This window comes from Pleurodeles waltl, chromosome 11 (genome assembly GCF_031143425.1).
Source record: "Pleurodeles waltl isolate 20211129_DDA chromosome 11, aPleWal1.hap1.20221129, whole genome shotgun sequence".
Lineage (NCBI taxonomy): Eukaryota > Metazoa > Chordata > Amphibia > Caudata > Salamandridae > Pleurodeles > Pleurodeles waltl.
The window spans coordinates 900,099,309-900,125,759 of NC_090450.1; the positions used below are offsets into that span (position 1 = coordinate 900,099,309).

The 26,451-nt window shown below is 41.9% G+C and overlaps 1 protein-coding gene across 5 annotated transcripts in view; it reads left to right on the top strand.

The window, feature by feature from the left end:
* Positions 1–26,451, top strand: part of HECTD4 (HECT domain E3 ubiquitin protein ligase 4) — a 1,724,100-nt gene that overhangs the window by 797,193 nt on the left and 900,456 nt on the right. For all 5 annotated transcript variants that reach the window (XR_011199486.1, XM_069214810.1, XM_069214812.1 and 2 more), the window contains exons 37-39: positions 17,303–17,492; positions 22,778–22,859; positions 24,507–24,709. Coding sequence is in view for 4 of the 5 variants with exons in the window: in XM_069214810.1 (XP_069070911.1) it covers positions 17,303–17,492; positions 22,778–22,859; positions 24,507–24,709 (475 nt within the window). In the remaining variant the exon portion in view is untranslated. The remainder of the gene's footprint in view (positions 1–17,302; positions 17,493–22,777; positions 22,860–24,506; positions 24,710–26,451) is intronic.

Here is a 26,451-nt window from a genome sequence, read left to right on the forward strand (position 1 = left end):
CCGACCTGGAAGTCTGACTTAACTTTTATAAGGGTAACAAATTCTTTAATCTCTCCTATGTGCCACCAGAAGAAATATCACACTTACTATAGATTTCGACTCTGTAGCCGGATCTGATTCCAAGTGTCAGCGCAGAATCTAAAGACAAAGATCATGAAATCAAAAAAGACGAGTAGGGACAAAAAGTAGGACAAGAAAGAACTAAACAGGATCCACCAATACCCGACTCCCCTCTAAAAGGGAAACCTAATAACATCAGTAACTTGGACATTATTTTACAGTGTCTAAACTCATTGCATTATCTGACGCAAAGTACAAAAACTGAATGTATTAAGAAACAATATCAGAGCTCTAGCAAATAGGCTAGAGGAAGCAGAAACAAGAATAGGAAGAATGAAATCCAGTCCTATGTTGCCTTTCTTGGATCATGGCTACCACAAGCTCTAGAATTATCTTTTGTGAAAGACTTTGAAATTGAGAGAGCTCATAGAATTTCTACCAGAAGCTAGGTAACTCAATCACACTTGAGGGTAACAATCTTCAGACCGCTCCGCTATCAACACACAGAACAAATACTGGAACCTATGAGAAAATATAAGGAAATAAGAGCTCTGGGTTGAATGGAGCATAAAATTGGAATATTGCAAGGTTATGCCAAATCTATGGTAATGTACAAGAAAAGATTCTTAACTATGAGACCTGATCTAAGAACGCCAAATATTCTCTTCTCCTTCGTCAGACCAGAAAGTCACACATAATGGACCCTTATAGATATTTGATGAACCTAAAGACCTAGAATATTTCATAAAAGATCTGTCAGAATCAAACATGTCTCACTGACATGTGTCTACGGAGATGTTAATAAATCTAGTTTTCTGACAATATGTATGCTTCCCATTTCCTTTACAATTTGACTCTTTACATTCATTTGTGTAAATATTAGGCTTTTGTCATATACTTCTACTGTACATTTTCCTACATTTCTTTAGACTACATACATCATGAACAATCTTAACTTCAATTGTAGCTGCTCTAACTCATATAGTGTTCTAGATATCTCCATCAGCAACTGACAATATTAATGGACTACACATAACTATCCTAATGTGTAATTCCTAACTCACTAATCATATGTGTTTGTTTACATCTCATTATTGTTGTATACTGCATAATTCTACTTTTATTTAATGATCGACCTCCGCAAAATGGAAGATAATGCAATCATATCAATCTTTAGGCCTGTGCTTTTGGGTAGGTTATTTAAGGCCTCCACTGTTCCTCTGGATTCTCTTGGGGTTTGGGGTAGGTGTGGGGTGGCTTATGTTTTTGGAGTTATACTTTTAGGATTTCCTTGTCAAGGTTGTCTCTCTTTCTTCTTTATTCCTTCTTCCCCCTAGTAGGATCTGTAGTAAAGTACCCTCTTTTTGGCACGGTTACCCCCACTTTTTGCCTGCTGTCAGTATGTTTTGACTGTGTTCACTGGGAATCTGCTAACCAGGACCCCAGTGACTGTGCTTTCTCCCTCTAAATTTGGTTGCCTAGGGCTTTGCACACTCAACAGTTGGCATAATGGTGCCCTGTGGGAAGCTGGCCTGGTGCGTGGTGGGTACCTAAGTTAAACCTTATACCAGGTGTCCCCTATTAGTGTAGTTTAGACAGTGTGCAGAATCCAGGCTCTCTAGAGGAAGCTGTGGATGAGCAGCCAAGGCTTATGTAGGAGGCATGCACAGCTTGTTCAATACCATTGTAGTCACACAGCACTTACACACATGAAAGAAAACACTCAGTGGTACGAAAATAAAGGGTCTTTATTACAGTAACACAGTATCAAAACACTAGATAGGCAACCTTCCAATAGTAGGTAAGTAAACACACTGAGTATGTACACTAGTTATCAGAAATATGCATAAAAAGTTATAGAAAAAAGTGCAAATGCAGTTAGACAATAGAGACCCTACAGGGAGCCCAGACCATATACTAAAAAAATGGAATGCGAACACAGGACCCCCACCTAGGTAAGTGGAATGTGTAGAGGGTAGCTGACAGTACTAAGGGACCCCAAAAGTAAGTACCACAGTGGCCTCTAGCGACCAGGAGGAAAGGAGTAAATTACCAGATTTTCCCCAAACCACCCAAAAGGAAGAAAATGCAACAGCCAGACAGGACTGCAAGAAACCAGCGGTGGATTCCTGAAGAAGACCACCTGTAGAAGAAGTGGACCAAGTCCAGAAGTCACAGAAGAGTCCAGGAGGAGTAGGAGCTACTACCCACTCAGCTGTGGATACAGGAGTTTGTTCGACCACCCCTCAGCCAGGTTTCTGCCCTCCTGCTGCTTGACCAGCTCAGGCAGAACAAATGATTTCCTGTGGGAGGTAACGCCCTCTCCCTTGAAAATAAGGTGTTACATGGCTTGAGAAGAGCCCCAAGCCATCAGTATGCTTTGAAGGGCACATTTGGTGCCCTCCTTGCATAAACCGGCTTGCACCAGTTCAGGGACCCCTGCTCTGGTGCAGAACTGGACAATGGAAAGTGGAGTAACCACTCCCCTGTCCATCACCACCCTAGGGGTGGTGCCCAGAGCTCCTCCAAGTGACCACTCGATTCTGCCATCTTGAATCCAAGGTGAACAGAGGTCCTTGGGAGCATCTGAGTGGCCAGATCAGGTAGGTGAGGTCACAGACCCTTCCTGATGGGTGGTCACCCTGCTAGGTTGCTAATACCTCTTGCTGGGCTATTTAAGGTGTCCCTTTTATGTGGGTGCAAGATTCCAGCAGGACTCCTCTGCATCATTTACTTCAACTTCTGGCTACTGGGACTGCAACTGGGCCCTCCAGGAACCGACAGTCTGCAACTTCAATGATGGCTCCGGTCTGCAACACTGTTTTTCTGGCTCCTTCCAGCAACTGCAACATTTAACCGTCTGTGCATACTCGGAAGGTGACAAGTCTTCAGCCAGTACAAGCAGTAAGAAGGAATCTCCTTTGGAGTGAAGGAGTCACTCCCCTGCTTCCGCAGGCCCCAACTGCAAAGACAACTGGCTGCATGGATCTTCTTTCCTCCGGAACTGTGTAGATCCTGCATTGCAGGTGATAATCTGGAGTGGTCCCCTTGGTCCTCTCTACCAGCTGTCCAACTTGGGAGATGGTAATCACTTGCCTGTCCGTGCATGACAGTACCCCTGTGCACCATTACTCTTACAGTTACGAAGGCTTGTTTGTTTCTCCTCCAATGGATTGTCAGGCTCCATGTAGCCCCGGCTTCCAGCAGTTCTTCCTGCAACACACAGTCTCCTGCCTGCTGCTCCAGCGACACTCTTCCAGGTGTTGCTGAGTGATCCTTACTGCAACTCCTGTGCCTGCTGCCAGTGGGTTGCCTGTGGGGGCTGCCTCCTCTTCATGGGACTCTCCAAGCTGCAGAGGGTCGCCCCTACTTGGGTCGAGTCCCCTGGACCTTGCTGGCCCTCTTTAGCTATGCAAGCCTTCTTTTCTGTCTCTTGCATTTTACAAGGCTTGTTGGTGGTTTTCCAGCACCACTAACCAACTGCATCTCGACCACCAACATGGGACATTACTTGCATCACTTCTGGGACTCCTCTTCAGCTCTTGTGCTGCACTGCTGACCTTCTTCGTCCACCCTCGACCTGGTCCTGCATCTATGGAAGGGTGGGTAGTGGCTCCTGCTACAACCGGACACTCCCATAATGAACTGGACTTGGTCCCCTTCCTTTGCAGGTCCTCCTCTGTCAGGATCCACCTTTGGGTTCTTAGAATAATAAACCCACACTGATGCCAGTGTTGGATTTATTACAAAATGCACACAGAGGGCATCTTAGAAGATGCCCCCTGTATTTTACCCAATCCTTCAGTGCAGGACTGACTGGTCTGTGCCAGCCTGCTGCTGAGAGACGAGTTTCTGACCTCAAGGGGTGAGGGCCTTTGTGCCCTCTGAGGCAAGAAACAAAGCCTGCTCTGGGTGGAGGTGCTTCACACCTCCCCCCCTGCAGGAACTGTAACACCTAGCAGTGAGACTCAGAGGCTCAGGCTTCGTGTTACAATGCCCCAGGGCACTCCAGCTAGTGGAGATGCCCGCTCCCTGGACACAGCCCCCACTTTTGGTGGCAAGTCCAGAGGAGATAATGAGAAAAACAAGGAGGAGTCACCCACCAGTCAGGGCAGCCCCTAAGGTTCCCTGAGCTGAGGTGACCCCTGCCTTTAGAAATCCTCCATCTTAGTTTTGGAGGATTCCCCCAATAGGATTAGGGATGTTTGCCCCCCAGATCTCCACACACCCTAAATTTAGTATTTAGGGGCACCCCAGAACCCAGGAAATCCGATTCCTGCAACCTGAACCAAGAAGTAGGACTGCTGACCTGAAAGCCCTGCAGAGACGACAGATACGACAACTACTTTTGCCCCAGCCCTACCCACCTGTCTCCTGACTCAAACCTGCAACAGCGACGCAGCCGACAGGGACCAGCGACGTCTGAAGCCTCAGAGAACTGCCCTGAACCTAAGGACCAAGAAACTCCAGTGAGCAGCGGCTCTGCTCAGCAACAATATTGCAACTTTTCTGCAACTTCTAAGGACTTCACTCTTCCCGCAGGAAGCGTGAGACTTCATCCTCTGCACCCGATGCGCCCGGCTCGAGAACCAGAGAACTAATACCACAGGGAGGACTCCCAGGCAACTGCGGCCCGTGAGTATCCCAAGACGACCCCCCTGGTCCCCCACAGTGAAGCATGCAGAGAGAATCCAGAGCCTCCCCCTGACCGGGACTACCTGTAACAAGGAACCCGACACCTGGACCAAGCACTGCACCGGCAGGCCCCAGGACCAAAAGGAACTGAACCTCAGTGCAGGAGTGAACCCCAGGCGACCCTCTGCCTAGCCAAGTCAGTGGCTGGCCCGAGAAGCCCCCCTGTGCCCTGCCTGCACAGCTAGAGTGACCCCCGGGTCCCTCCATTGAATCCAATACAAAACCCGACGCCTGCTTTGCACACTGCATCTGGCCGCCCCTGTGCCGCTGAGGGTGTGTTTTGTGTGCCTACTTGTGTCCCCCCAGTGCTCTACAAAACCCCCCTGGTCTGCCATCTGAGGACACGGGTACTTACCTGCTGGCAGACTGGAACCGGATCACCCCTGTTCTCCATAGGCGCCTGTGTGTTTTGGGCACCTTTTTGACGTATGCACCTGACCGCCCCTGAGCTGCTGGTGTGGCAACTTTGGGGTTGCCTTGAACCCCCCAACAGTAGGCTACCTATGCCCAGGAACTTAGACTTGTAAGTGCTTTACTTACCTGGCAAACTAACCATTACTTACCTCCCCCAGGAATGTTTGATTTTTGCACAGTGTCCACTTTTAAAACAGCTTATTGCCATTTTAACAAAACCTGTATATGTTATTGCTCTAATTCAAAGTTCCTAACTTACCTGTGTGGAATACCTTGCATTTTATGTATTTACTTATCTTGAACTTGTGGTTCTAAAAATAAATTAAGAAAATATATTTGTCTATATAAAAACTATTGGCCTGGAGTAAGTCTGAGTGTGTGTTCCTCAGTTATTGCCTGTGTGTGTACAACAAGTGCTTAACACTACCCTCTGTTAAGCCTACTGCTCGACCACACTACCATAAAATAGAGCATTAGAATTATCTAATTTTACCTCTATCTTATCTCTAAGGGGAACCCTTGGACTCTGTGCACACTATCTCTTACTGTGAGATAGTATATACAGAGCCGACTTCCTACAGCAGGGAAGAAGATTTTCCGTCAGATGCTGGCGCATGGGAGAATTCATAAGTTGAGGAATCCACAGGTAGCTAATGTATCCACCGTAAAAAAGCGTTACTGAAGGTAAGTAACTTGTTCTTTACTTACCTCCAGTTGGGGGACTGCCTATTCTGTATTCTAGTATTTGTGTTGCTATAATAAATTACTTTTATTTTTGTAACACTGTATGGTTCTTTCGTGTGGCTAAGTGCTGTGTGACTATAGTGGTACTGCATACGCTTTGGATGTCTCATAGATAAGTCTTGACTGCTCATCCACAGCTACCTCTAGAGAGACCTGGCTTCTTAGACATTACCTACACTTCACTAATAGGGGATACCTGGACCTGGTGTAAGGTGATAACATCATAGGTGCTCACAACACACCAGGCCAGCTTCCTACAGGATCACACTTAAATTCTCCATTGTACCCTTTCTTAAGGGACAAATGTTGCTGGGCAAAATGTCCATATATTTAGTTAGATATTATCTAAAGACTGTCCTATGAGACACTCGGACGCTGAACTTGAGTGTTTCAATCCTTTCCGTTATGTCCTCTAATTCACTTAAAGATATAACACTAAAATCAAAGTGCTTCAACCAATCCATCAGGCGCAAAAAGGTACTAAAGTACTGTTAGAGACTAAAGGGAGTAAATTAAACTTATAGGAAATCGGATCAGGTCCTTCAGATCCCCGCAATATGCAACACTCATGAATTCAAAACAGTGCTTTCTCCCCAGCAAAAAAAACAATAACATTGAGAATTTACACTACTTTGGAAACATGCAGAAAGCATGTTTGTTGTCATCCATCATGCTGATAATGGAAGATCGCTCATAACTAAAATAACCAAAGATGAATTTTCAATATACGTTCTCAGTATCCATGCCCCCACTGGAGATGAACACATTTCTGGGCTGAAGGCAATAAGAAAATAACTGAACTTTCAAATTACAGTAATAAAGTTTTTGGGGGGTACTTTGATGGGAACACTACATTAGACAGGCTTTCAAGAGTGTATATAGTGAATAAATAAATCATATACCCAAATGCTCAAAATGTGCAATAACAACCACCAGATGGACATATTTTGCTTGGATAAACCAGCTAGGGCAAGTTTACTTTTTACTTAAGAAAAGTGTGACCTGTGTCCGTGCTATCAAAGATAAGAATACAACCCTACATTCAGATTCTTATAAAATACTTGCCTTTTTTCTAATCTTTTTTACTGACCTATATCCCAAACATGGACCATAATATTGGCATATGCCAAACATTTCTTGACAAATTAATCCTACCTGGGCAACATGAATAAGGACCTTAATAAAAAGATTGACAAAGGCAGATTATTAAAAGCCCCCAAATGTAGAAAGGCCCTTGGCCCCATCAGGGTCCCGGCAACCTTTTATAAGGTCTACTCAGATATGTTACACCTTGCAGAGTTGTTTAATTATGTTGGGACATTAGGGCAAATTGCTGGTAATGCTGCAGATGCAAGGTTCAGAGGACTTTGTGGTTATCCACAGGGAAGACAAAGATCCCTTAGAACACAAAACTTATAGCCCAATCTTACTGTTAAACACAAACAACAAATTATATACTAAAATACTAGCTCTTAAATCGTAAGAAAATTCTCCCCTCTCTGATGCATCAATCTCAAACAGCCTTCATAGAAAGGTAGACTAGCTACATACAAAATACAAACTTTTAGTCATGCAATCGGAAAGGCCAAATTGTTAACCTCTCTGAACATGGACATGGCTCTGGATGCGGAAACGGTTTTCGTCAAGGTCGCTTGGCCATTATTAAATGCTGTTTAAGGAAAATCTAAATCTAATAGAGACATCTAGAAGTAGATAGCTTACTTTAGAATCTTCCTAAGGCACGAGCCTGGATCCAGAAACATTTTTCCCATTGCAGGTCTGCGCATCGAAAGAGGGCGTCACTCGACTTTTTATCAACGTCGTCCACTGGATGTGACATCAGTGGAGTCCATCTAATCCCTCAGTGACGCTCCAAAATCAGTTCCTTTTTGTCAACGCTTGGAAAGTAGATCTTGTGACGTTTAGTCGGGCCGCTTGCAGACTACTTCAACGTTTTCGTTGTACTGGAACAGTGTGCTTTTGTTTGTGTCTTTGGGGTTTAATCCCTATGGGTCCTGTGGACGACAAAAGTCGGCTACGGACACCTACTCTATATGCGGTGCCTCGGCAAGCACCATGACGCTGAAGAATGCAGCTCCTGTCGTCAGCTTCAGCCAAAGGCTCTGCGGAAGCGTTGAGTGAAGCTTCAGATGGCGCGGATGACAGAACCATCCTATTCTTCAGCAACATCAAGAGGTCACAGAAGTTGCCGACTTCACCGCATATGTCCTCCCACCATTCCTCGGTCGTGGAGATGAGGTCTGAGTCTACCCCGCGTCTTCCTCTCTTTCCAGGAGATTGGGCGACTCTTGACCAGATGCGTGAATATTACAATTCCCTTCATGCTGTCTTTGGTGAATCACTTCCCTCTGAAACGCCTGTGGGTCCCAAGGAGTTGCGAAGTGCCTTATCTGTGTCCACACCAGTGGGTTCGCCCTCGGCTTCAGTTAGGCCTTCACAGTCGGTTGAGAAGGACGTTACGGCGCTGGTGCAAAGCCCTTCGGCATTTCCACCTTCGGCTGTGATAGCCGATCAGCCAACACCAGTAACCCTGCTGGTGACTGAAGTCGAATTCCTCTGTGTCTGAGGTCAAAATCAATGTTTCGGAATTAAATTCTTGATGCCGGTCGACTTTGGGAATGACGCCACTCATGCCTGTTGTAGGAAGCTGTCCTGGTGCGTGGTGAGGACCTAGGGTATTATCACCTCATACCAGGTATCCCCTTATCAGTGAAATGTAGGCAGTGTCTAGAAGCCAGACTCTCTAGAGCTAGCTGTGGATGAGCAGTTAAGGTTTATCTAGGAGACATGCAAAGCACATGCATTACCACTGTAGTCACACAAAATTTACGCACATGAAAGAACCACACAGTTTACAAAAATAAAGGTACTTTATTTTAGTGACACAAATACTAAAATACTAGATAAGCTACTCTCCAATAGGAAGTAAGTAAACACACTGTATATGTACAGTAACAATCAGGAATAGGCATAAAAAGCAATAGACAACAGTGAAAAGCAATGTGCAGTACTGAAGGCCTAGGGAGAGACCAAACCATATACTAAGAAAGTGGAATGCGAAGGTCGGGTCGCCAACCAAGGAAGTGGAATTGGTAGAGGGGAGCTGGAGGTACTAGGAAACCCCAAAGGTAGGTACTGGAGTAACCCCCAGCGACCAGGAGGAAAGAGGTAAGTTACTGGTTCTACCCAAACCAATCCACAGATGTTCAGAGAAGGATATTGCAAGACCTAGACAAGACTGCAAGAAACCAACATTGGATCTTTGTAGAGGAAGACTTGGAAAAGAAGGGAACCAAGTCCAGTTCCAGTTAGAGTGTCCGGTTGTGGCAGGAGCCACTACCCCACCCGTCTGTGGATGCAGGAGTTGGTGGACGAGGAGACGAAGATGGTCAACAATGCAGCACTGGAGCAGATGAAGAGTTCCTGGCTGATCCAGTCGATGTCCCACGCTGGATGAAGGATTGCAGTCAGTTTGTGGTGTGGAAAAACCAATGACAAGCCTTGGCAAAGGCAAATGTCGCTGTTGGAGGAAAAGTTGGGCTGCCGGGGACCAGCAAGGTCCAAGGGGAACGAAAGCTACGGGGGAAGTCCCCGGCGATTCTCAGCACTGCAGAGTCCAAAGAAGAAGAGGCAGCCCCAACAGAAGACCCACAGGAAATGAGCACAGAAGTCACAGAGAGGCCCACACAGCACACCTGAGAAGAGGTACCACGTCGCAGAAGAAGCCCGCAGAGGGCTATGCGTTGCTGGGAAGAGTGCTGAGGGCTGGGGCTACACAGAGGCTGAAGTTCCCTTGGAGTAGATGTCAACAAGCCTTGTTAGATGTAAGAGACATGGTGGTCCTGTCCTGCGTGGGAAGGCAAGGGCATACCTCCACCAAAGTTGGACAGCTGGCAGAGAGTACCAAGGGGACCACTTCAGACCACCACCCGTGATGCAGGATCCACCCAGCTCAAGATGAGAGGAGATCCACACAGTTGGTCGTCATTGCTGTTGGTGCCTGCGAATGCAGGGGAGTGACTCCCTTTCTCCAAGGGAGATATCTTCTTGCTTCTTGTGCACGCTGAAGACTTGCTGCCCTTGGAGGATGCACAACTGGGGAAATATTGCAGTTGCTGCAGATTGTAGGATCCTGTGGAGTAAATTTGCAGTTCAAGTGGCCAGAAGTCCAAATAAAAGGTGCAGAGGAATCCTTCTGGAATCTTGCCCGTCAATTCTATGGACCCACCCAAGAGGGAGACCCTAAATAGCCCTGAAAGGGGGATTGGTCCCCTAGCCAGGTGACACCTATCATGAGGGGGCTGTCACGTCACTTGCCTGACCTGGCCACTCAGATGCTCCCAGAGGCCTCTGCCCACCTTGGATTCAAGATGGCAGAATCAAGGTGCCCCCTGGAGGAGCTCTGGGCACCACCCCTGGGGTGGTGATGTACAGGAGAGTGGTCACTCCACTTTCCATTGTCCAGTTTCACACCAGAGCAGGGACTGGAGGTCCCTGAACCAGTGCAGACTGGTTTGTGCAAGGAGGGCACCAAATGTGTCCTTCAAAGCATATCAGTGGCTTGGGGAGGGTACCCCTCCCAAGCCATGCAACACCTATTTCCAAAGGAAGAGGTTATTGCCCCCACTCCCCCAAAGGAAATCCTTTGTTCTGCCTTCCTGGGCTTGAGCTGTTCAAGCAGCAGGAGGGCAGAGACCAGTCTGAGGAGTGGCAGCAGCTTGGGCTGCTCAGAAAACCCCAGAAAGCTTGTAGGAGCGATGTTGGGGGTCCTCTAAGGAGCCCCCCAGAGTGCATGGAATCACACTTCTAATGCTTGCAATCGTATTGGGTTATGATCCCAACATGTTTGATACCAAACATGCCTAGGTTTGGAGTTACCATTATGTAGCTGGACATAGGTAGTGACCTATGTCCAGTACACGCGTATAATAGCGTCCCGCCCTCACAAAGTCCATGAAAATGGAGCGGGAGTTCATCGGGGCACCTCTGCTCATGCAGAGGTGCCCTCACACAGAGGTACCTGCACTCTGCCCTCTGGGCTAGCAAGGCCCATCATAAGGGTGACTTACAGTGACCTTGCGCAGTGATGTGTAGTGAAAGGGTGCATGCACCTTTTCACGCAGGCTGTAATAGCAGGCCTGTAGATAAACTTTGCATGGGCTCCCTATGGGTGGCATTATACATGCTGTAGCCCATGGGGGACCCCTGTTGCCCCAATGTCCTGGGTGCCATATACTAGGGACTTATAAGGGGCACCAGTATGCCAAATATGGGGTGCCTGTGCTCCAAGCAACCAAGTTTAAAGGGAGAGAGCACAGTCACTGGGGTCCTGGTTAGCAGGATTCCCGTGAAAACAGTCAAAAACATACTGAAAACAGGAAAAAAGTGGAGGCAACCATGCCAGAAAGATGGTGCTTTCCTACACCTGTTATCCCCAATCTTCCTCCACAAGAGCTCCCTTGTGGTTATCCTACTGAGGGAGAGGTGGTAGAGGAGCTGGAACCCCATAGAGTGGACACCTGGTTATCTGACATAGCTGCGGCTAGTGGCTTGAATTCTTCTCCAGCCTCATGCCTACTTTCGCCCCCTGGACTTGCTCCAGAGGCAAGCTCCTCTTTTGCATTCATTCTGAAAAGGGTTGTGGTAGTGTTGGTTCGGACTCTTCCTTCAGTGGAATTTGCTTCAGATCCCCTATTTGGTGTCCTCCATCAAAGCCAAACGGGTTGAACCAGTGTTTCCTTACAGGGAAGCTCTACATAATGTTTTGTTGGGGCTTCGGCTAAGCTTGATACAGGGGCCCCTGTTGACCAGACTAAATCTTACAGGCACCAACCTGCCCCTGCCCCTGGTCATCTGGCTTGTCTAATAAGACACCCTCCTCATCAAAGTTTGGTGGCACAGGCCGCTTTGGCCTCCCATAATATGGAGTCTCTCCCACATGTTCCATCTGATACAGAGCCCAGGAATCTAGACGTGTGGCAATCATATTTTTGCCTCCAAAAGTTCTGCTCTACGCTCTGTGAATACAACTTGTGTTCTTGGATGTTTCACTCATTCTTTATGGAATTAATTAGCAAACATCTTGCCTATGCTTCTGGAAAAAATCAGGTGCACTCTTACTCTTATAATTCAGGATGCCCAGCAAGCAGCTAAACTAATCATTCTCTGTGGCATGGATACCTCTCACTCTGTGGGTCGAGCTATGTCTTCCTCACTTGTGCTATCTTGCCATGCCTGGTTATGTTCCTCAGGGTTTTCAGAGCCATTCTAAGTCACATTGTTTGACATGCAGTTTGATGGTGCCCATTTATTTGATACACAGGCTGACTTGGCTTTAAGGCGTTTTTGTGACAGTATAGGTGGAGCAGTGAATTAGCGTGGTTCTTCTCTACCTTTTGGCCTAGTTCATAACTCCTGTACTGTCTAGTAAGGTGTTATTTGCTGTTACGTATTCCACAGAAGAGCCATAATTCTGCAGGGCTATAAGGCTTTTTCAGTTTTATATCAGTTACAACCTAATTGTGGCAACCGGTGGGTGCTCCTCCTTTGGCAGGTGCTGTTTTTCCTTTAGTTGTTGTTGGAGTGTATAGTGCCCTTGAACACTATTGGGCTTTTCATGCCTGATGTTCATTATAGTCATTACTTGGTGTAAAGTAATGACTTTCCACTTCAAGTTTGTCAATAACAGCCTCTTAGAAGTTTATCACTTTAAAATACAACTGATATAATGTGATATTGTTTACTATGAAGAAATGTTTGTGCTTCGTTATTACCTTTATGGTACGTGTCATACTCTAAGTGGAGTATTTGCCTCCATGCTGGTGAGCATTCATAGATATATATATATATATATATATATATGTGTGTGTGTGTGTGTGTGTGTGTGTGTGTGTGTGTGTGTGTGTGTGTGTGTGTGTGTGTGTGTGTGTGTGTGTGTGCGCGCGCGCGCGCGCGCGCGCAGTCTGGACTCCTTGTGGGCTATTACACCTTCATTTGAGGGTACATAATTGCTAACTCAGCCGAGAGTTCGTTTTTCTCACTTATGAGATTAGGGAATTATGCTAGTATCGCTTATAGAGAACTTGTAATATAAACAGCTTCTTGGTAGTGCTAGTATATTGTTAATCTCTGTTTAAAGAGGTTTCTTTATAAAGATTCCACAGCACTAAGGATGTCTGTTTACTAAGTGCTTTTTGTACTGTCAAAATAGGTGGCTGTTGAGCTGCACTAATAGTGGTGTACGTCTACTTTTACCTATGGTATGATAGTATCCGTTTTTTATACTCTTGGTAGATTGAATACTTTAGAAAGTATCTTCTTGGGGACTTTCCTTGTTTGGTCTTAAAAGGTTTGTATTAAATAGCCATCACAGTTTGTCGTATTTTCTGCACTTTGCTGTAGACATTTGAATGATATTGACATGTTTTTTTAACATTATTTTTTTCTTTTCCTGGCTAATATCAGTTATCATGGGCCTTCACTGAGATGTATCTTCCTGTAGATTCTGTTATGTCTATTACACATATTCTATACATTCTATTGTATAGAATAATTAATATTATTGGCTGTTTAGGAGTTGTTCTTTGCTCAGGCATTTGTATTTAAGACTTCCTCCTTTTCAGAGGAATTTTTCTCTCTTCAGGAGTATGTCGTCTTCGTCGTCTTCTCTATGAAGATATTTATATCCGTTGTACTTGAAGTGCTTGTATATTAATACCTTAGTTAGGTACAACTGTTTCTATAGTTTACCTGACTCTAGTTGTTTTAGGTTGGGTTCACACTTTGAGAAGTGTCATAAGACAGAATATACAAAATCTGATTCTTTCTATTTCAGAAACTTGAAAAATTTCAGTTTGTGTCATTGATACCTTTTCTAATTTATCTATAGATGAGTCTTAATCATTATAAGAATCACATACTCACCTTGGTTTCCACCACTTTATCAAGGTCTCCTTTTTCATACTTGCTGTTTTATTCAGTCTTCCAGAAATAAACCAAAAATAATATATATATTTTATTGGTTACCACATAGGCATTTGTTTGTCGTATGTCAGTAAATATATATATTGAGAATATCTTAAAGATGTTTTATAATCTCTAACTACGTTTCCTGTGGAAAAGTAGATTTATGTGCCAATGGTTGCTATTATTGTCTTCAGCTTTGTTTTTCAGAGGGCAGTTGTATGTTTTCTCTTGAAGAGATATTCTAGATGTGCCTTATAGTGCAAATCTGGGTAGGATATACCCTTATGTTGTGAGGTTATTGCTCAATAGCGTGTTATATGGCTCTGTATTCCAACAGGGTGGAACATGTCATTTTGGACTACACATAAGAACACACAGATTATCTTCACTAGCTCATTTGGCAGTGCTGTCCTACAGTCATGGGTAGTGTTTCTTACCCATGTTTTCTTTGTCTTTATGATGTCATTGATGTGGTCCTTTCCACAGTTGAAAGCAATGGCTTTGGTATCTAACACTAGAGTAAGGAATCTGCTGCTAGAAATCTCTATCAGATGAACAAGGTACTTACCTTCAGTAATGCATTATCTTGTAGAGAAAGGATCTAGCCACAGATTCCTTAGCCATGCCCATCATCCCTGCTCTCCGAGCAGAGTCCTCTTTGGTTTCAGAGATTTCGTTATAAAGAAAATCTACACTTTGAATTGAAACAACAGTGATTACTTGAAACAGGGTGCCTTTTGTTGTAGCACCCTGTTTGCGATAGGCAGTTTCCATATGTGGCTCCACTTTTTGAGTGCGGAAAGTAGTCATGGAAGAAAGTGACATTGGTTCGTCGGCGAGGGTGTTAAATGGACTCCGCTGACCTCACATCCGGTGGACGCCGTTGAGGCAGAGTCATGTGACGCCCCCTTCCGACACGCAGATGTGCTATGTGAAAAAAGTTTCCAGATCCAGGCTCACGCCTGAGGAAGATTCTAAAGTAAGGAATTTGCAACTAGATCTTGTCTCAACCCAATAATACATTATTGAAGATAAGTAACTTGTTTGTTAAGTACGCAATACACTTGCATAGCCAGGTCCCTATATCACAAACCATCAGCTCATATCAAAATAAATGGTCAGATATCTAAAGAGTTCTATCTTGAACAGGGGGCCAGACAAGGTTGCCCTTTTCCCACTTATTATTCATTCTTGGTATAGAATCTTTAGTCCACAACTCAAGACACAACTCTACAATAAAGGGCATTATTTTTCCCTCAGGAAGACAAAAACTGGAGGCATATGTGGGTGATGTCGTAATCTGCACAAGTAATGTTGAAGCAGCAATCCCAGCAATTAATCACTATGCAAAAGTATCGGTATATTCTCTAAACCGAGAAAAGACAGAAATTGTCCCTCTAAAATTACTTTGCCTCCCACACATAATTTACCATGCTATTCAGAAATGGCAGCCTTCGTGCCTAAAAGATTTCACAATATAATTCATGAAGAACATTGATTAAACAAGTTCTCACATTGAAAATACCGTACTTTTCACAATTAGAAAATCTAATAGAGGCTTAGTCACCCAGATATCACATGGTGGGAACACATAGAAACAGTTAAAATGTTGATACCCTGTGAGATAAAGTTTATTCTTGGAATGCTTTCAGTGAATCTCTCAGTATCTTTCAACAAATCCATAAACACTTTAATGTCTACATTTATTTATAAAGATAAACAAGCTAGAATATCCCTTTCCAAACTCAAAACTAACACATTTAAAAAGTGGTTTAGACTGCCAAATGTTACCAACTATCAAACAGCTTTTCTATCTAGATAAACCACTGACTGCTAAATAAGGACTCTGTGCTGCCCCCTTCGGTGGACAGGGAGGCTGACCTGCCGCTCTCCCTATTGAGCATACGTATGCTGAACATCTCACAATTTATAACTCCCTCCCAATCATAAGGGATTCAGTAACAACCATCAAACCTTTCGACAAATGTTTAAAAAAAAAAATGAGACAGTCTAATATCTAATTGATTTAGTTTAATCCACTCATCAAAATAGACTTGAAAATGTGTTTTCAAAGAATTGAGCATCTTATTATACTTCGCTGGTCAGAGATTATAGCTCTACTAAAAACGTTGTTTCCTTTGCTATTTAAGCAGGGAACTTTTGTCTTCCTTTATGTGTATTATACAGTTTTCTAAAACTTAAAGTTGCACTTAACAAACTGGAGGAACTCCTAGCCCAGGCAGCATTAGGTTCCTTGAATAGATAGCAAGTAAGGGTCACACCACATCTTTAATACATATGATCCTAGACAAGTATATTACCCAAATAAATACATATATACAAAGAAAATGGGCTGATTCCTGCACCATTTACAACATATCTTTACCCTCACTATCTAACTGGTGAAAAATCTGTAACTCTTTGCTCATGCCCAAAATCCTCACTACCTTACCATTCTAAGTACTAGATGGGTCATATACTCTTTTGGTCTTTAGTAAAAGTACACAAGGTTGGACAATGTTGTTCTTAGTCTATTAAGGCAAATCTTTGCTGACATTGTAACGAATCCTAGGGTGACCTAGACCATTTACCTTTTTTCTTTTACTGCTAACATATCCATTCACACTGGTGGAAATTAGAATATACAATAAATAAAAACTTCCACACCAACATTACTCTCAATCACTTACCTTTCACTTTAGGCCAATGACTATCAAACCTAACCCAAAACCTGATATTCACGATTTACACCTATGAGAACGTTTTCTCATTTTTTATATCAAAACTATTCTCTTGATCTAGGAAAATATCTAATATAGATGATGGGCCTGGGTCTTCTTTATTAGAAGTGCTGATAATAATATTGACAACAGCAGGAGCTTTTGTGGAAGTGCGTCTAGCTGAGTATCGGCTAAGTTAGACATATATCTGGAAATAATCAAGCCTCCATAATTACTGTTCTTTAGAAGCACAACCTCCTTAAAGCAACCTCTTCTTCTTTTTTGGGTGCACACCCCTTAACCCCAAATAATTACTTTTCTTCCTCACCTTCCTGTTTTTTTTTTCTCGCCTTAACACTTGCTTCTTACTATAAGGCACTAAAACCCATTCTCTTTATAAGTCAAATAGGAACATATCTGTGGCCGATACCTAATCTATGCAGTGCAACATGTCTTAATGACTTTTATCAAGAATGTACTTATATTCTCGACCATATACTGTAGTTTTAAAGTTTTGTTATGTCTCTAATAAATTCTTTTGAAATTATAAAGCTTTGATAACACGTCGGTTGTGTTATAGAGCCATTACAGAGTTCTACATAGTTAATAGTCTACACTTGTTTTTTTTTTCCTCAACATTGTTTTCTAGTAACATCATTGTCATGTTTCTTTCCTTGCCAAAGGGTGTCAGACTGTTTTATCTCCAACTGCTTCGGAACCTGATTCAGCATTATCTAAATCAAGTCCAAAAAATTCCCTAAAAGGAGACAAAGATTTAGGAGAAGAAAGTGAGGCTGTGGATGGAAAGCTCTCTATTTTCATACACAAACGAGAAGATCAGTCATCCCATGAGGTTCTGCAACCATTGCTGAGGTAATAGTAAAAATTTGTGTTTGTATTATTTTCATTGCCAGCTCTTTTGTGGTTTTTGCTCAGCAATAAAAATAAATAAACCTTTACAGTGCATGCTCCTCAGACGTATGTTTTACTTGCCTTTTTCTGTTCTTTAAACTTATATATTCAAGATGCAAAATTGCCCATGGTTTTGTGTTTTTATCATTAGTTGGAGCATCCTACAAAATTCAATGTTTCCATCTTTAAACTTTGTATAGGTGAATATATAAATCATATTTCTCTAATATCCTGTGATTATGTGAACCTTAGTATGTACTATATCAATTATGGCTGTGATAATTTTTAAGCACAGGAAGGACAAGAAAATGTAAGGTGATTAATAGGAGAAATGTATTGATACTTACTAACTAAAGGTCTATATTGAAAATAGTATATATTTACTGGTAACATGCAGTGGGTGTTTTTGACCTATTTTTTAAAAAATTCTCAATTTTCACCCTTCACACAAAGTGTGTCAGTTGATCTTCATCCCTGTAATTTATTTATTTTCTGCCTATTGCAAGATAATTGTCACCGCAAGGCAAGTTTTTTTTTTTTTTTAATTCAACTGGAGCCCAGCCAGTCTGGAAAAATGTATGCAGATATTTTTCTCTCCAAGCTCTTTAGTATTCCTAATGATATTCCGGAGGAGTAGAACACTGTTTTTCTGCAAAGTTTATGTATGTTGGAAGCATTTTGTGTTTTAAATAATGAAGCAAACCACATAAATTAATCAAAAAGTCATGATTTTCCCACGGATGTGACAGTGTGAAACCCATTGGCTTTGGAAGTGCTTGTTTTAGAAGTCATTTATGTTTGCTTCTGTCCTGACTGGTTAGAAGAATGCGTCTTGTCCCAGTACCACAGTATAACAAGCAATTGCAATGTAACAGGTCTCGCATTTGCTCGAGTTGGAGTTATTAGCGTTGTAAACTCCGACCCGGACTTTTCTTGCCACATAAATTGAAAATTAAAAGTAAAACAGTTTCACATAAGCAAGACGATTCACAGTGCCACAGCATTAGCGTGAAGAGACACACAAAAGGAAAAAGAAGTTCACTCACAGTCAAACTTATCGGCAAAAGTGCAATTAGCCGTGTAACAGGGGCAATGGCCAAGGCGGTAATAAAACCTCTCCAAGGAGGGACAAACTTAACCCATTTACCAATGTCATCAGAGGATTTTTGAAGGACAAGCCCATGAACAAGTGGTAGTGATGGGCGTGAGGTGGGCGTGGTTAAAAGCCCAGATACATACCAACACATCAGAAAAGCAGTGCTTTTGCACTGCTATGCTCGACCTAAAAGGGTACTTTTGTCAGTAACTCCTTGTTGGTGTCACAGCTGCTAAGAAACCATTCTCCTACCCTGCATAGTCATTGTTTTTCAAGATAAATGTTATCTGTCTTGCTTTCGTAGGTTCAAAACCTGGATTATTTCCCTACTTAACCATGCAGTAGAATTTCCATGATATTCTACTTTTACTCCTGGGTAGATGTGAATTGACATACTGGTATTAGGCTGTTAATAGAATCTTGCAGTGGGTTTAGACTACAGCTGCTGGGACTTTATAATTATAAAGCACCATTTTTGAGAAGTAGGCCAAAGGTCTTTTCAAATGGCATGTGTCTTAAAGAGGCAAAAAGGCCCCTTGTAGGACAACTGTGTGCCGTTTGAATAACTGAATATAATGTGATATTGCAGTACTAATGAAAGTTAAATGAAATACACATATCAGTGTTTCATCTTGTATTTGATGTATCTGCATTGATTATCACCATGTTTTTAATTTTAAATTTTCTGCATTTTTGTATGGCCGATCCTAGGGCTGAAACAATAAATACGTTATTGATTAGTTAAAAAATAAAATAAATTATGTTAGACATTTTCATCTCCAACACCTCTACGAATATGATTGAGGGTTGCAATTTGGTTGCAGAAATGTGCCAGGTGGAGTGTAATGGAATGCAAATCCTGCACTTCATTGTAAGCTGCTCATTCTGCATGTCAGTTACTGTATTATACTCTCCATACTCATTGTATCCTTGTGTTTCTAAAGAGAGGTCTGCCAGTTGTGTAGTGAGAAATTAATTAGGAGAGAATATACAATGTATCACAAAATTGGAGAATGTATCAGTGTAGCAAGAAATGAGGATGACAGCCGTCAGTTTTAACGAATCATTACATTTTTTATTGCCTTGCTTTAACTATCACAGAATTTGAAAAATAACAATATTCAAAACACATAATGTTCAGTTGCTCAATCAGCCAAAAATATTGAATTGAAAACTGTACCTAACAGGTTTACAAAATTTAAGACTAATACTTTCCTATTTTAGAGGTACAATCTAGTTATCAAAAGTGTCCACATTTATCTTTAACTGTGTATTTTATTTTATTTTTTAAAATATTCTTTATTAGGCATAACATGTAAACAGTTAATATTACTAAAGAAGAACATGTCCTGAAAATGAGCCCCTTATGACATAGTATATTTCAATATTCAAACACTATTAGTATCCTTTTTCAAAAAATCACTAGGTGTGCTCAGTATTAGACCTTTGTTGAAATTGCAAAAGGGGAAGTGAAAATAATGTAATATAGGGGAGAAGACAAAACAAGTCCTTGCACACTAGACAATCTACAGTCTGGAACACCACAAACGTCAGCCACAGTGAATCGGGTCCAATCTTCAATACCTCTTACTGCCTGTTGGTAAACCTTCAAAGAATGATATTCAGCATCCTTGAAGGCCTACTGATCAATGAAGGGGGTGCCCCTGTCCTCACGCAGAAATTTGAGTTTGGCTGGGAAACAAAACAGGACCTTATGTTTCACTTTTAACTGTTCCTTCTCAGTGGCTTGGAAATCTCTCATTTTGTTCTGCATTGTTCAGTTCTGGTCGGCACCAAACACATTTTCTTTGTATGTCAACCCTACAAGTATGGAAGCTGCCTGTTTAACACCTCTCATGGTTGGAGGGCCCCAGCACTACAACATTACAGTTTTGGCCCCAGGTGTCTGGAAAGAAATCTCACTGGTAGTTGAAGACTCTATGAACTTTCAACCTTGTGACAGCAAAAGGGCCCAGCACTCCTGTTTCCACGAGCTCTATAATCACTTCCCTAACATCTTTTTCCTCAGATGAGACTTTCCAATAGTGTCAATCTATCCACCTCACATTCCATGTGAACTGAGGCCCTAACAGAGTATCTCCTAAAATATCCTTGATGTTCTGCCTGGTCTTGCACCTGGCTTTCAATACCTACTGATGAAAATCCCCTAATTTCAGCTGCTGGAGTGATGTCACCCTTCACAGAGTGAAAAACTCTTTTGTCCATGTCACTCTTGTACTTTACCTTCTTAAGTGGGGAAGTGTTTAGACGTCTCACCCTTCAAAACGGGGTTCCACAGTCATTGCTCACTACTAATCAAAGCCTGTGCTAAGATGTACTTTTGCTCTCAGGGCCATCAGGTAGTTGTTATGGAAAAAAAAATAGGTCCCCGGTGCTTGGGTGGAACTTATCTTTCCTCCCCACTCCTTTCCCCTTGGCTCACTTGCTTTTCCACACTGGATCTGCCTCATTATGACACCTTTGGTGTGGTGTTCCATAGACCTGCCTGGTTGGAACTAGGACTCCTCCTCCTTCCACTTTCTAGTGCCTGGAGCTGACAGTCATTCTCTCAATTCGAAATAGAGCGTGTCGGCTCTCTCCGCTGTGCATGTGAGGCTGTAACACCTTCTTGTAGTTCTCCGGCAGAGGCTCTAAAATATGCCACTGTTTAAATTTCAAACTTGGGCTTTCTCAAAGGGACATCCTGTGCCTACCAGGATCCTCCACCTCTGAACCAAAAAATTATTTCCCAGGGCACCCAAGGCCGCAGTCCCAAACCCCTTGAATTGGGAGCAGTGGTGAAGCTCCTGTGCAAGACAAAAGGTCTAGGATCCTGACCATCACTGCACCAATTATTACTTTATTTTCTACAGTTTGCTCTGATTCTTAGCAGAATTCAATCATCATTACTGATAATTTAAGTATTTTAAATATTACATAATTCATTATAAAAGAAGGTTCTTATCGATTTTTATGCTGTAATGGTCAGTCTTACTAAAGGAATTCCTCATTACAGAAGTTCTTAAAGTGTGGCCCTGGGACTGCTGGGGGTCCCGTACTGCTAAGAAAATTAATTTTAGCAGTTTAACAAAGTGTTTAGAAAATAAAGAAGTAAAAGTTTTTTTAAATTGTGTAAATGTAAAGGAATTTCAATTGGAGGCTAACAATTAAGTAGGTATCCTCAGATTGATTTGTGTAAGTAGTGCAAATGCATCAAACAGAATATAAAACATAGGTGGCCTCAACTGATAATGAAATAGCTCCTACCTTTCCCACTGAAATAAACATTTCTATTTTTTTGTGAAAATGCTTAGGCTGAGGTCCTGGGATTCCAGTATTGTCTCACTGGAGGGGTCCCCAGATTCCACTAATTAGTTAGTGGGGTCCCACGTTTCCAGTCATGCTTAAGTTGAGGGTACAATGAAGTCAAATGGTTAAAACCCACTGCCATATTACAATTACTATTAGACCTGTAGATTGTGTGGGGTCATAGCAAAGAATGGCCAGTTGTGAAAGGTTTTATGGAGCATTCGGAGGCTATGGAAAATTTTGAGTATCCAGTATTTAATGATATCTCAAATAATTACAACTAAAATCTCAGTAGTTTAGATGGAATGCATGAAATACTGCATCATTTTGGACCTAAAATAGCATAGATGTGTTGGGCTTTGAAAGTACATAGAATTTAGTATAGAATGGAAAAAATGTTGGTGGGCTTCTAGATAGGTGGATCTGAGGAGCACCAGCAGGGCCTTTGAAAAGAACAAATTTTCATTTAAGTCTTCTTCTAAAAAAGGGAAAAATAATTAACCCCTTGCTTTAGAATGGAAAAATTCCTTGTACCAAGGAAGTGAGGTAGTCAAGGTCAATCTGATCTGAAACGAGAGAGTAACAAAGCATAGAAAGTAGTGTTAGGTAGAATAGGAGTGACCGACAGATCTGGGAAAAGAAGGGGTCATAACTTGTTCAATGCCTGTGTGCCCAAAGCTTGTCATTATCCGTCTGACCTCTGCGTCCTGGAAGTAAATGGTCAAGAGTCAATAAAAAACACAGCTGTATTTTATTTCAAATGTGTTTTGTTCTGTAAAGAGAGCTCCTGAAACTAATAGCTCCCAGACCGTTTTAATTCCATTTTCCTTTGTATTTGCAGTAGCACAGAAGGGCGACCTTTCCGCCTGGGTACTGGTGCCAATATGGAGAAAGTGGTGAAGATGGACCGAGACATGACCAAGGTAAAGAGTTATAAGACATTCCAATTTATTACATTTGAGAAAGTACCACCTGCCATACATTATAAAGATATTTCAGGTCATCAAGGACCATATAGAAATGGAAGGCTGAAGGCTCCCTCTTGGAAATGAGTTACACCAACCACTTTTTTCAAATTGACTCATTGTGCATTAGACCCCTAAATCTCTTGCACAAAATACACTGAACAATTTAGAGAAACAAGAATGTCTGACTTCAAGTCAAGTGGATTCTGGGAGAGTTCGGGCGGGGTTTCTTTACATGATTGTTGAAAATCTTTACAAAACATGGGCAAGCAACCTGCCTTTCCCAGAGTTGGAGGTTTTCAGTAGGAAAGGCAGTTTGGGGAAATCTCCCCTCTACGTCTTTGTATGAGAGGTACTGTTGAACTTATACATAAACGTAGTCATTTTGGATATTTTCTGCATGTTCATCTGTCCGACTCGTTGTCACTTACATTTGTTATTGCAAAAAAGAGAAACGCCACAAGCCTATAATCGCCAGCACTCTATGATAATATTCCACAGAACTGCAAAGCCATTTTAAACCTTCAGTTTTTATATATATTGTGTGCCCGTTGCTTTTTCTCCTCTACACTCTCTCTCTCTCTCAAGTGCAATCCACTGGGCATTCGTTGTCTGCAGTAACTGTAAAGTTAACTGTATCTTAACTGTATGTTGTGTATTGAAATCCTTGCTCAAAACCATGAATTTATTGGCATCCCTTTGATTAGTTAATTTTTTTTATCACTTTTGCAACGTCATCTTTACATGGCTATTATTTATAAGCACATCTTAAAGCACCCATTGTGCATGCGTACTTTTGATGTGACTGTGTTCAGGCCAGTTTATGCCCTTTGCGGAGCCCTGTGAAACCTAGTCTTTTATGGTGAGAAAATGCCTGTACTTACAGAGGTGAAATTGGCCCAATTATGGATGCTTTTAATAGTGGTGAGAGTCCAAAAATGGTTACAAATGGGGAGGTGGTGATGGAGGAACATGAGACATTTCCTGAAGTTATTTATTTGGCAACCAGGTCCCCTTGGTCTTTGTACTCTGTACCTCCTGGATAACGAGGAGATGATGTGCAATATGTACGTTAGGTTATAAAGAATTCAACGTTTCCAAAGTTGTGTTATCCTCCTTTTCTCTTTTAGCAGTTTCCTTTCCTTCCCTTTTTTGCTTTGTATTTTCTGATCTAGCTTTATGTCGTTTGTCAGGCATTCTGTATTGTGGGGATTCTCATGGGGTATGGGTCCTATTCTACTGCAAGGGGGGCAATGTTGGTCATGTGAAGCATATGAGGCGACATTTTTCTATGGCTGAAAAATTCAATACAAATAATTGAATCCTGAAATCTTCTATTTTGTTCCATTCACTACACTTGCAAAAGTAATACCTGTGCACAATTGTATCAAGAGAGCTCTGTTGCTCTTGCTCTCTTTATTTTGTAAGAGGTCCCTGGTTTGGAATCAAGCAGTATTACATGTAAATACAAATATATTTGGAACACAAGTTTCCATTAACGTGCAATTAATTGTGATTTTGTTATTGAATTAGTTTGTGCATTTTCTCTATTTATACTCGTTTTGCTGTATAATTGTGCATATGTTCCCTTATTTGTTTTTTCAGACTGGCTGCTGTGAAGTTATTACAGAGGAAGCTGTGGCAGCTCTTCGAAAAGCAACCAAGTGGGCTCAGTCTGGCCTAATTGTTAGTGTTGGACCACCAGTTGAGATGATCAACCAAGAGGCAGCAAGTGGTATTTCAACCGGTGACAAAAAGAAAACTGCTCAAACATCCATTTGCAGGGAAAGAAATTCTGAGCTTGCCAGGTAGACACTTTTGGGGGTTAGTTAACCTTTCTTTATTGCATTTAAAATAAGAGATACAAGTTACTGCCATGCTGTGAAATCAGTGTTCTAAAAGGTGCTCAAGTCTGAATACTTACACTGCGAGAAGACGGGGTCAATCATATGAGTGCTACTAGTCCTTTAAATACCATGATGCAGACAAATTTGAATACAATAAGGCAAGTATTATTTATTTTAACGATGCCAGAGACATCACGTTTCACCTTTACATCCGTTCTCAAGTAAAGTGCCTATTTTCCATCAAGTCCAAATAGAACAAGCCAATCACCATTTAAAAGGCAGTCATAAGACTGTGCCAACATAAAATACTCCACAAAGACATGAATTGTTAAACGTCCACGTCGTTACTGTAATCACAAAATAATTATTGTTTCATTCAATGAAATATTCATTATGCATAGTAAACAACAACATAAATGAAAACGCAAATGACCAAAAAGTTTGTAAGTGGCATAAACGTGTGCATCACCGTTCCACCGATCGTGGCAGCATTTTTTCATCATTTTTGTATATATTTTTTTTACTTTGAGTAGAAAGACAACCTTGTACTTATAAATTAGTTACTTGACATAATAGATCAGTCAACCGAAAAGATATTTACCAAATCAGTGAAATTAAATTGAAAAGCCAGAGAGACGAAATGCATCACGTCTCCCTTAATGCACCTGTGTTACACCTAGAGTGGAGCTTGGGGCTCCTGCCTTCCTGCCGCTGCCTCTCCTGCCCGAGTTCAGAAGATGATCAGAAATGACAGGGCCAGTAGAGTGATGTTACCTTTAATTCCTTCCTTACAAAAATAAACACATTTCACACACTTAAATGCATCAACTGGTTTTGTGGTGTGTAGTAGTGGTTCCAGAAGCGTAGGTGTGGAAAAACTGAAAAATCCATTGGATTGTATCATGTAAGAAATCATTCTTTATCATCTGTCTCCTTCTGCTGGTCTTGGAACCCAAACTAGGAAATTCTGGGAAATAAATTGTCATGTGACAAAGTGCTTTTGTTTTTTACTGGAGTGTTGTCACATCCAGTCAGTCGTGTTGTTACTTTGAGTGGCAAATTGGAACCCTTGAACACCATGCTTACTATCTATTTTACCGTTCATTGATAAACATCTTGGTTAATGCCTTAGACCAGTCCAGGATACATTATGGAAACATTATCTGCATGGATGCCCCAGAAAAACATCCTAGCCGCTTGAAGCTGGTCTGAAACGCAGGTGCCCATCAGATTCTTGAGCTCACTACATGACACAGTATTAAACCAATTTAAAAAGAGCAACATTATCTTCCTTTCCATAGTAAGGTGTTTTTAAAGGCTATGGTTAATGTTCACAGAACAATCTATCAGGTCACATCTGCCCTCATGGCTGCCACATTCACCTGGTTTAAGCCATCTAGGCTTTTCTGCCCAAGTCTTCTACTATTTTTAAAGCACAGACTGTCACTTTTTCAAAAAACATAATTTTTCATTACTACACCAGAGCATGGAACCCGCTTTCTTTCTTTATACTTATATAATCGGTTTTCTTTGCTTCAGTTTCGGAAGGTACCACATACTTGTCAATTCAACTAGTACCATTACAGCTCTCAGTGTAACAAGAAAGTTGTATGCCAGTGTCAAGAAGCTTAATAAGTAAATTGCACTCAACAAATACAATATACAATTACAATATAACCTAACACTAAATGGATAAAATGTTC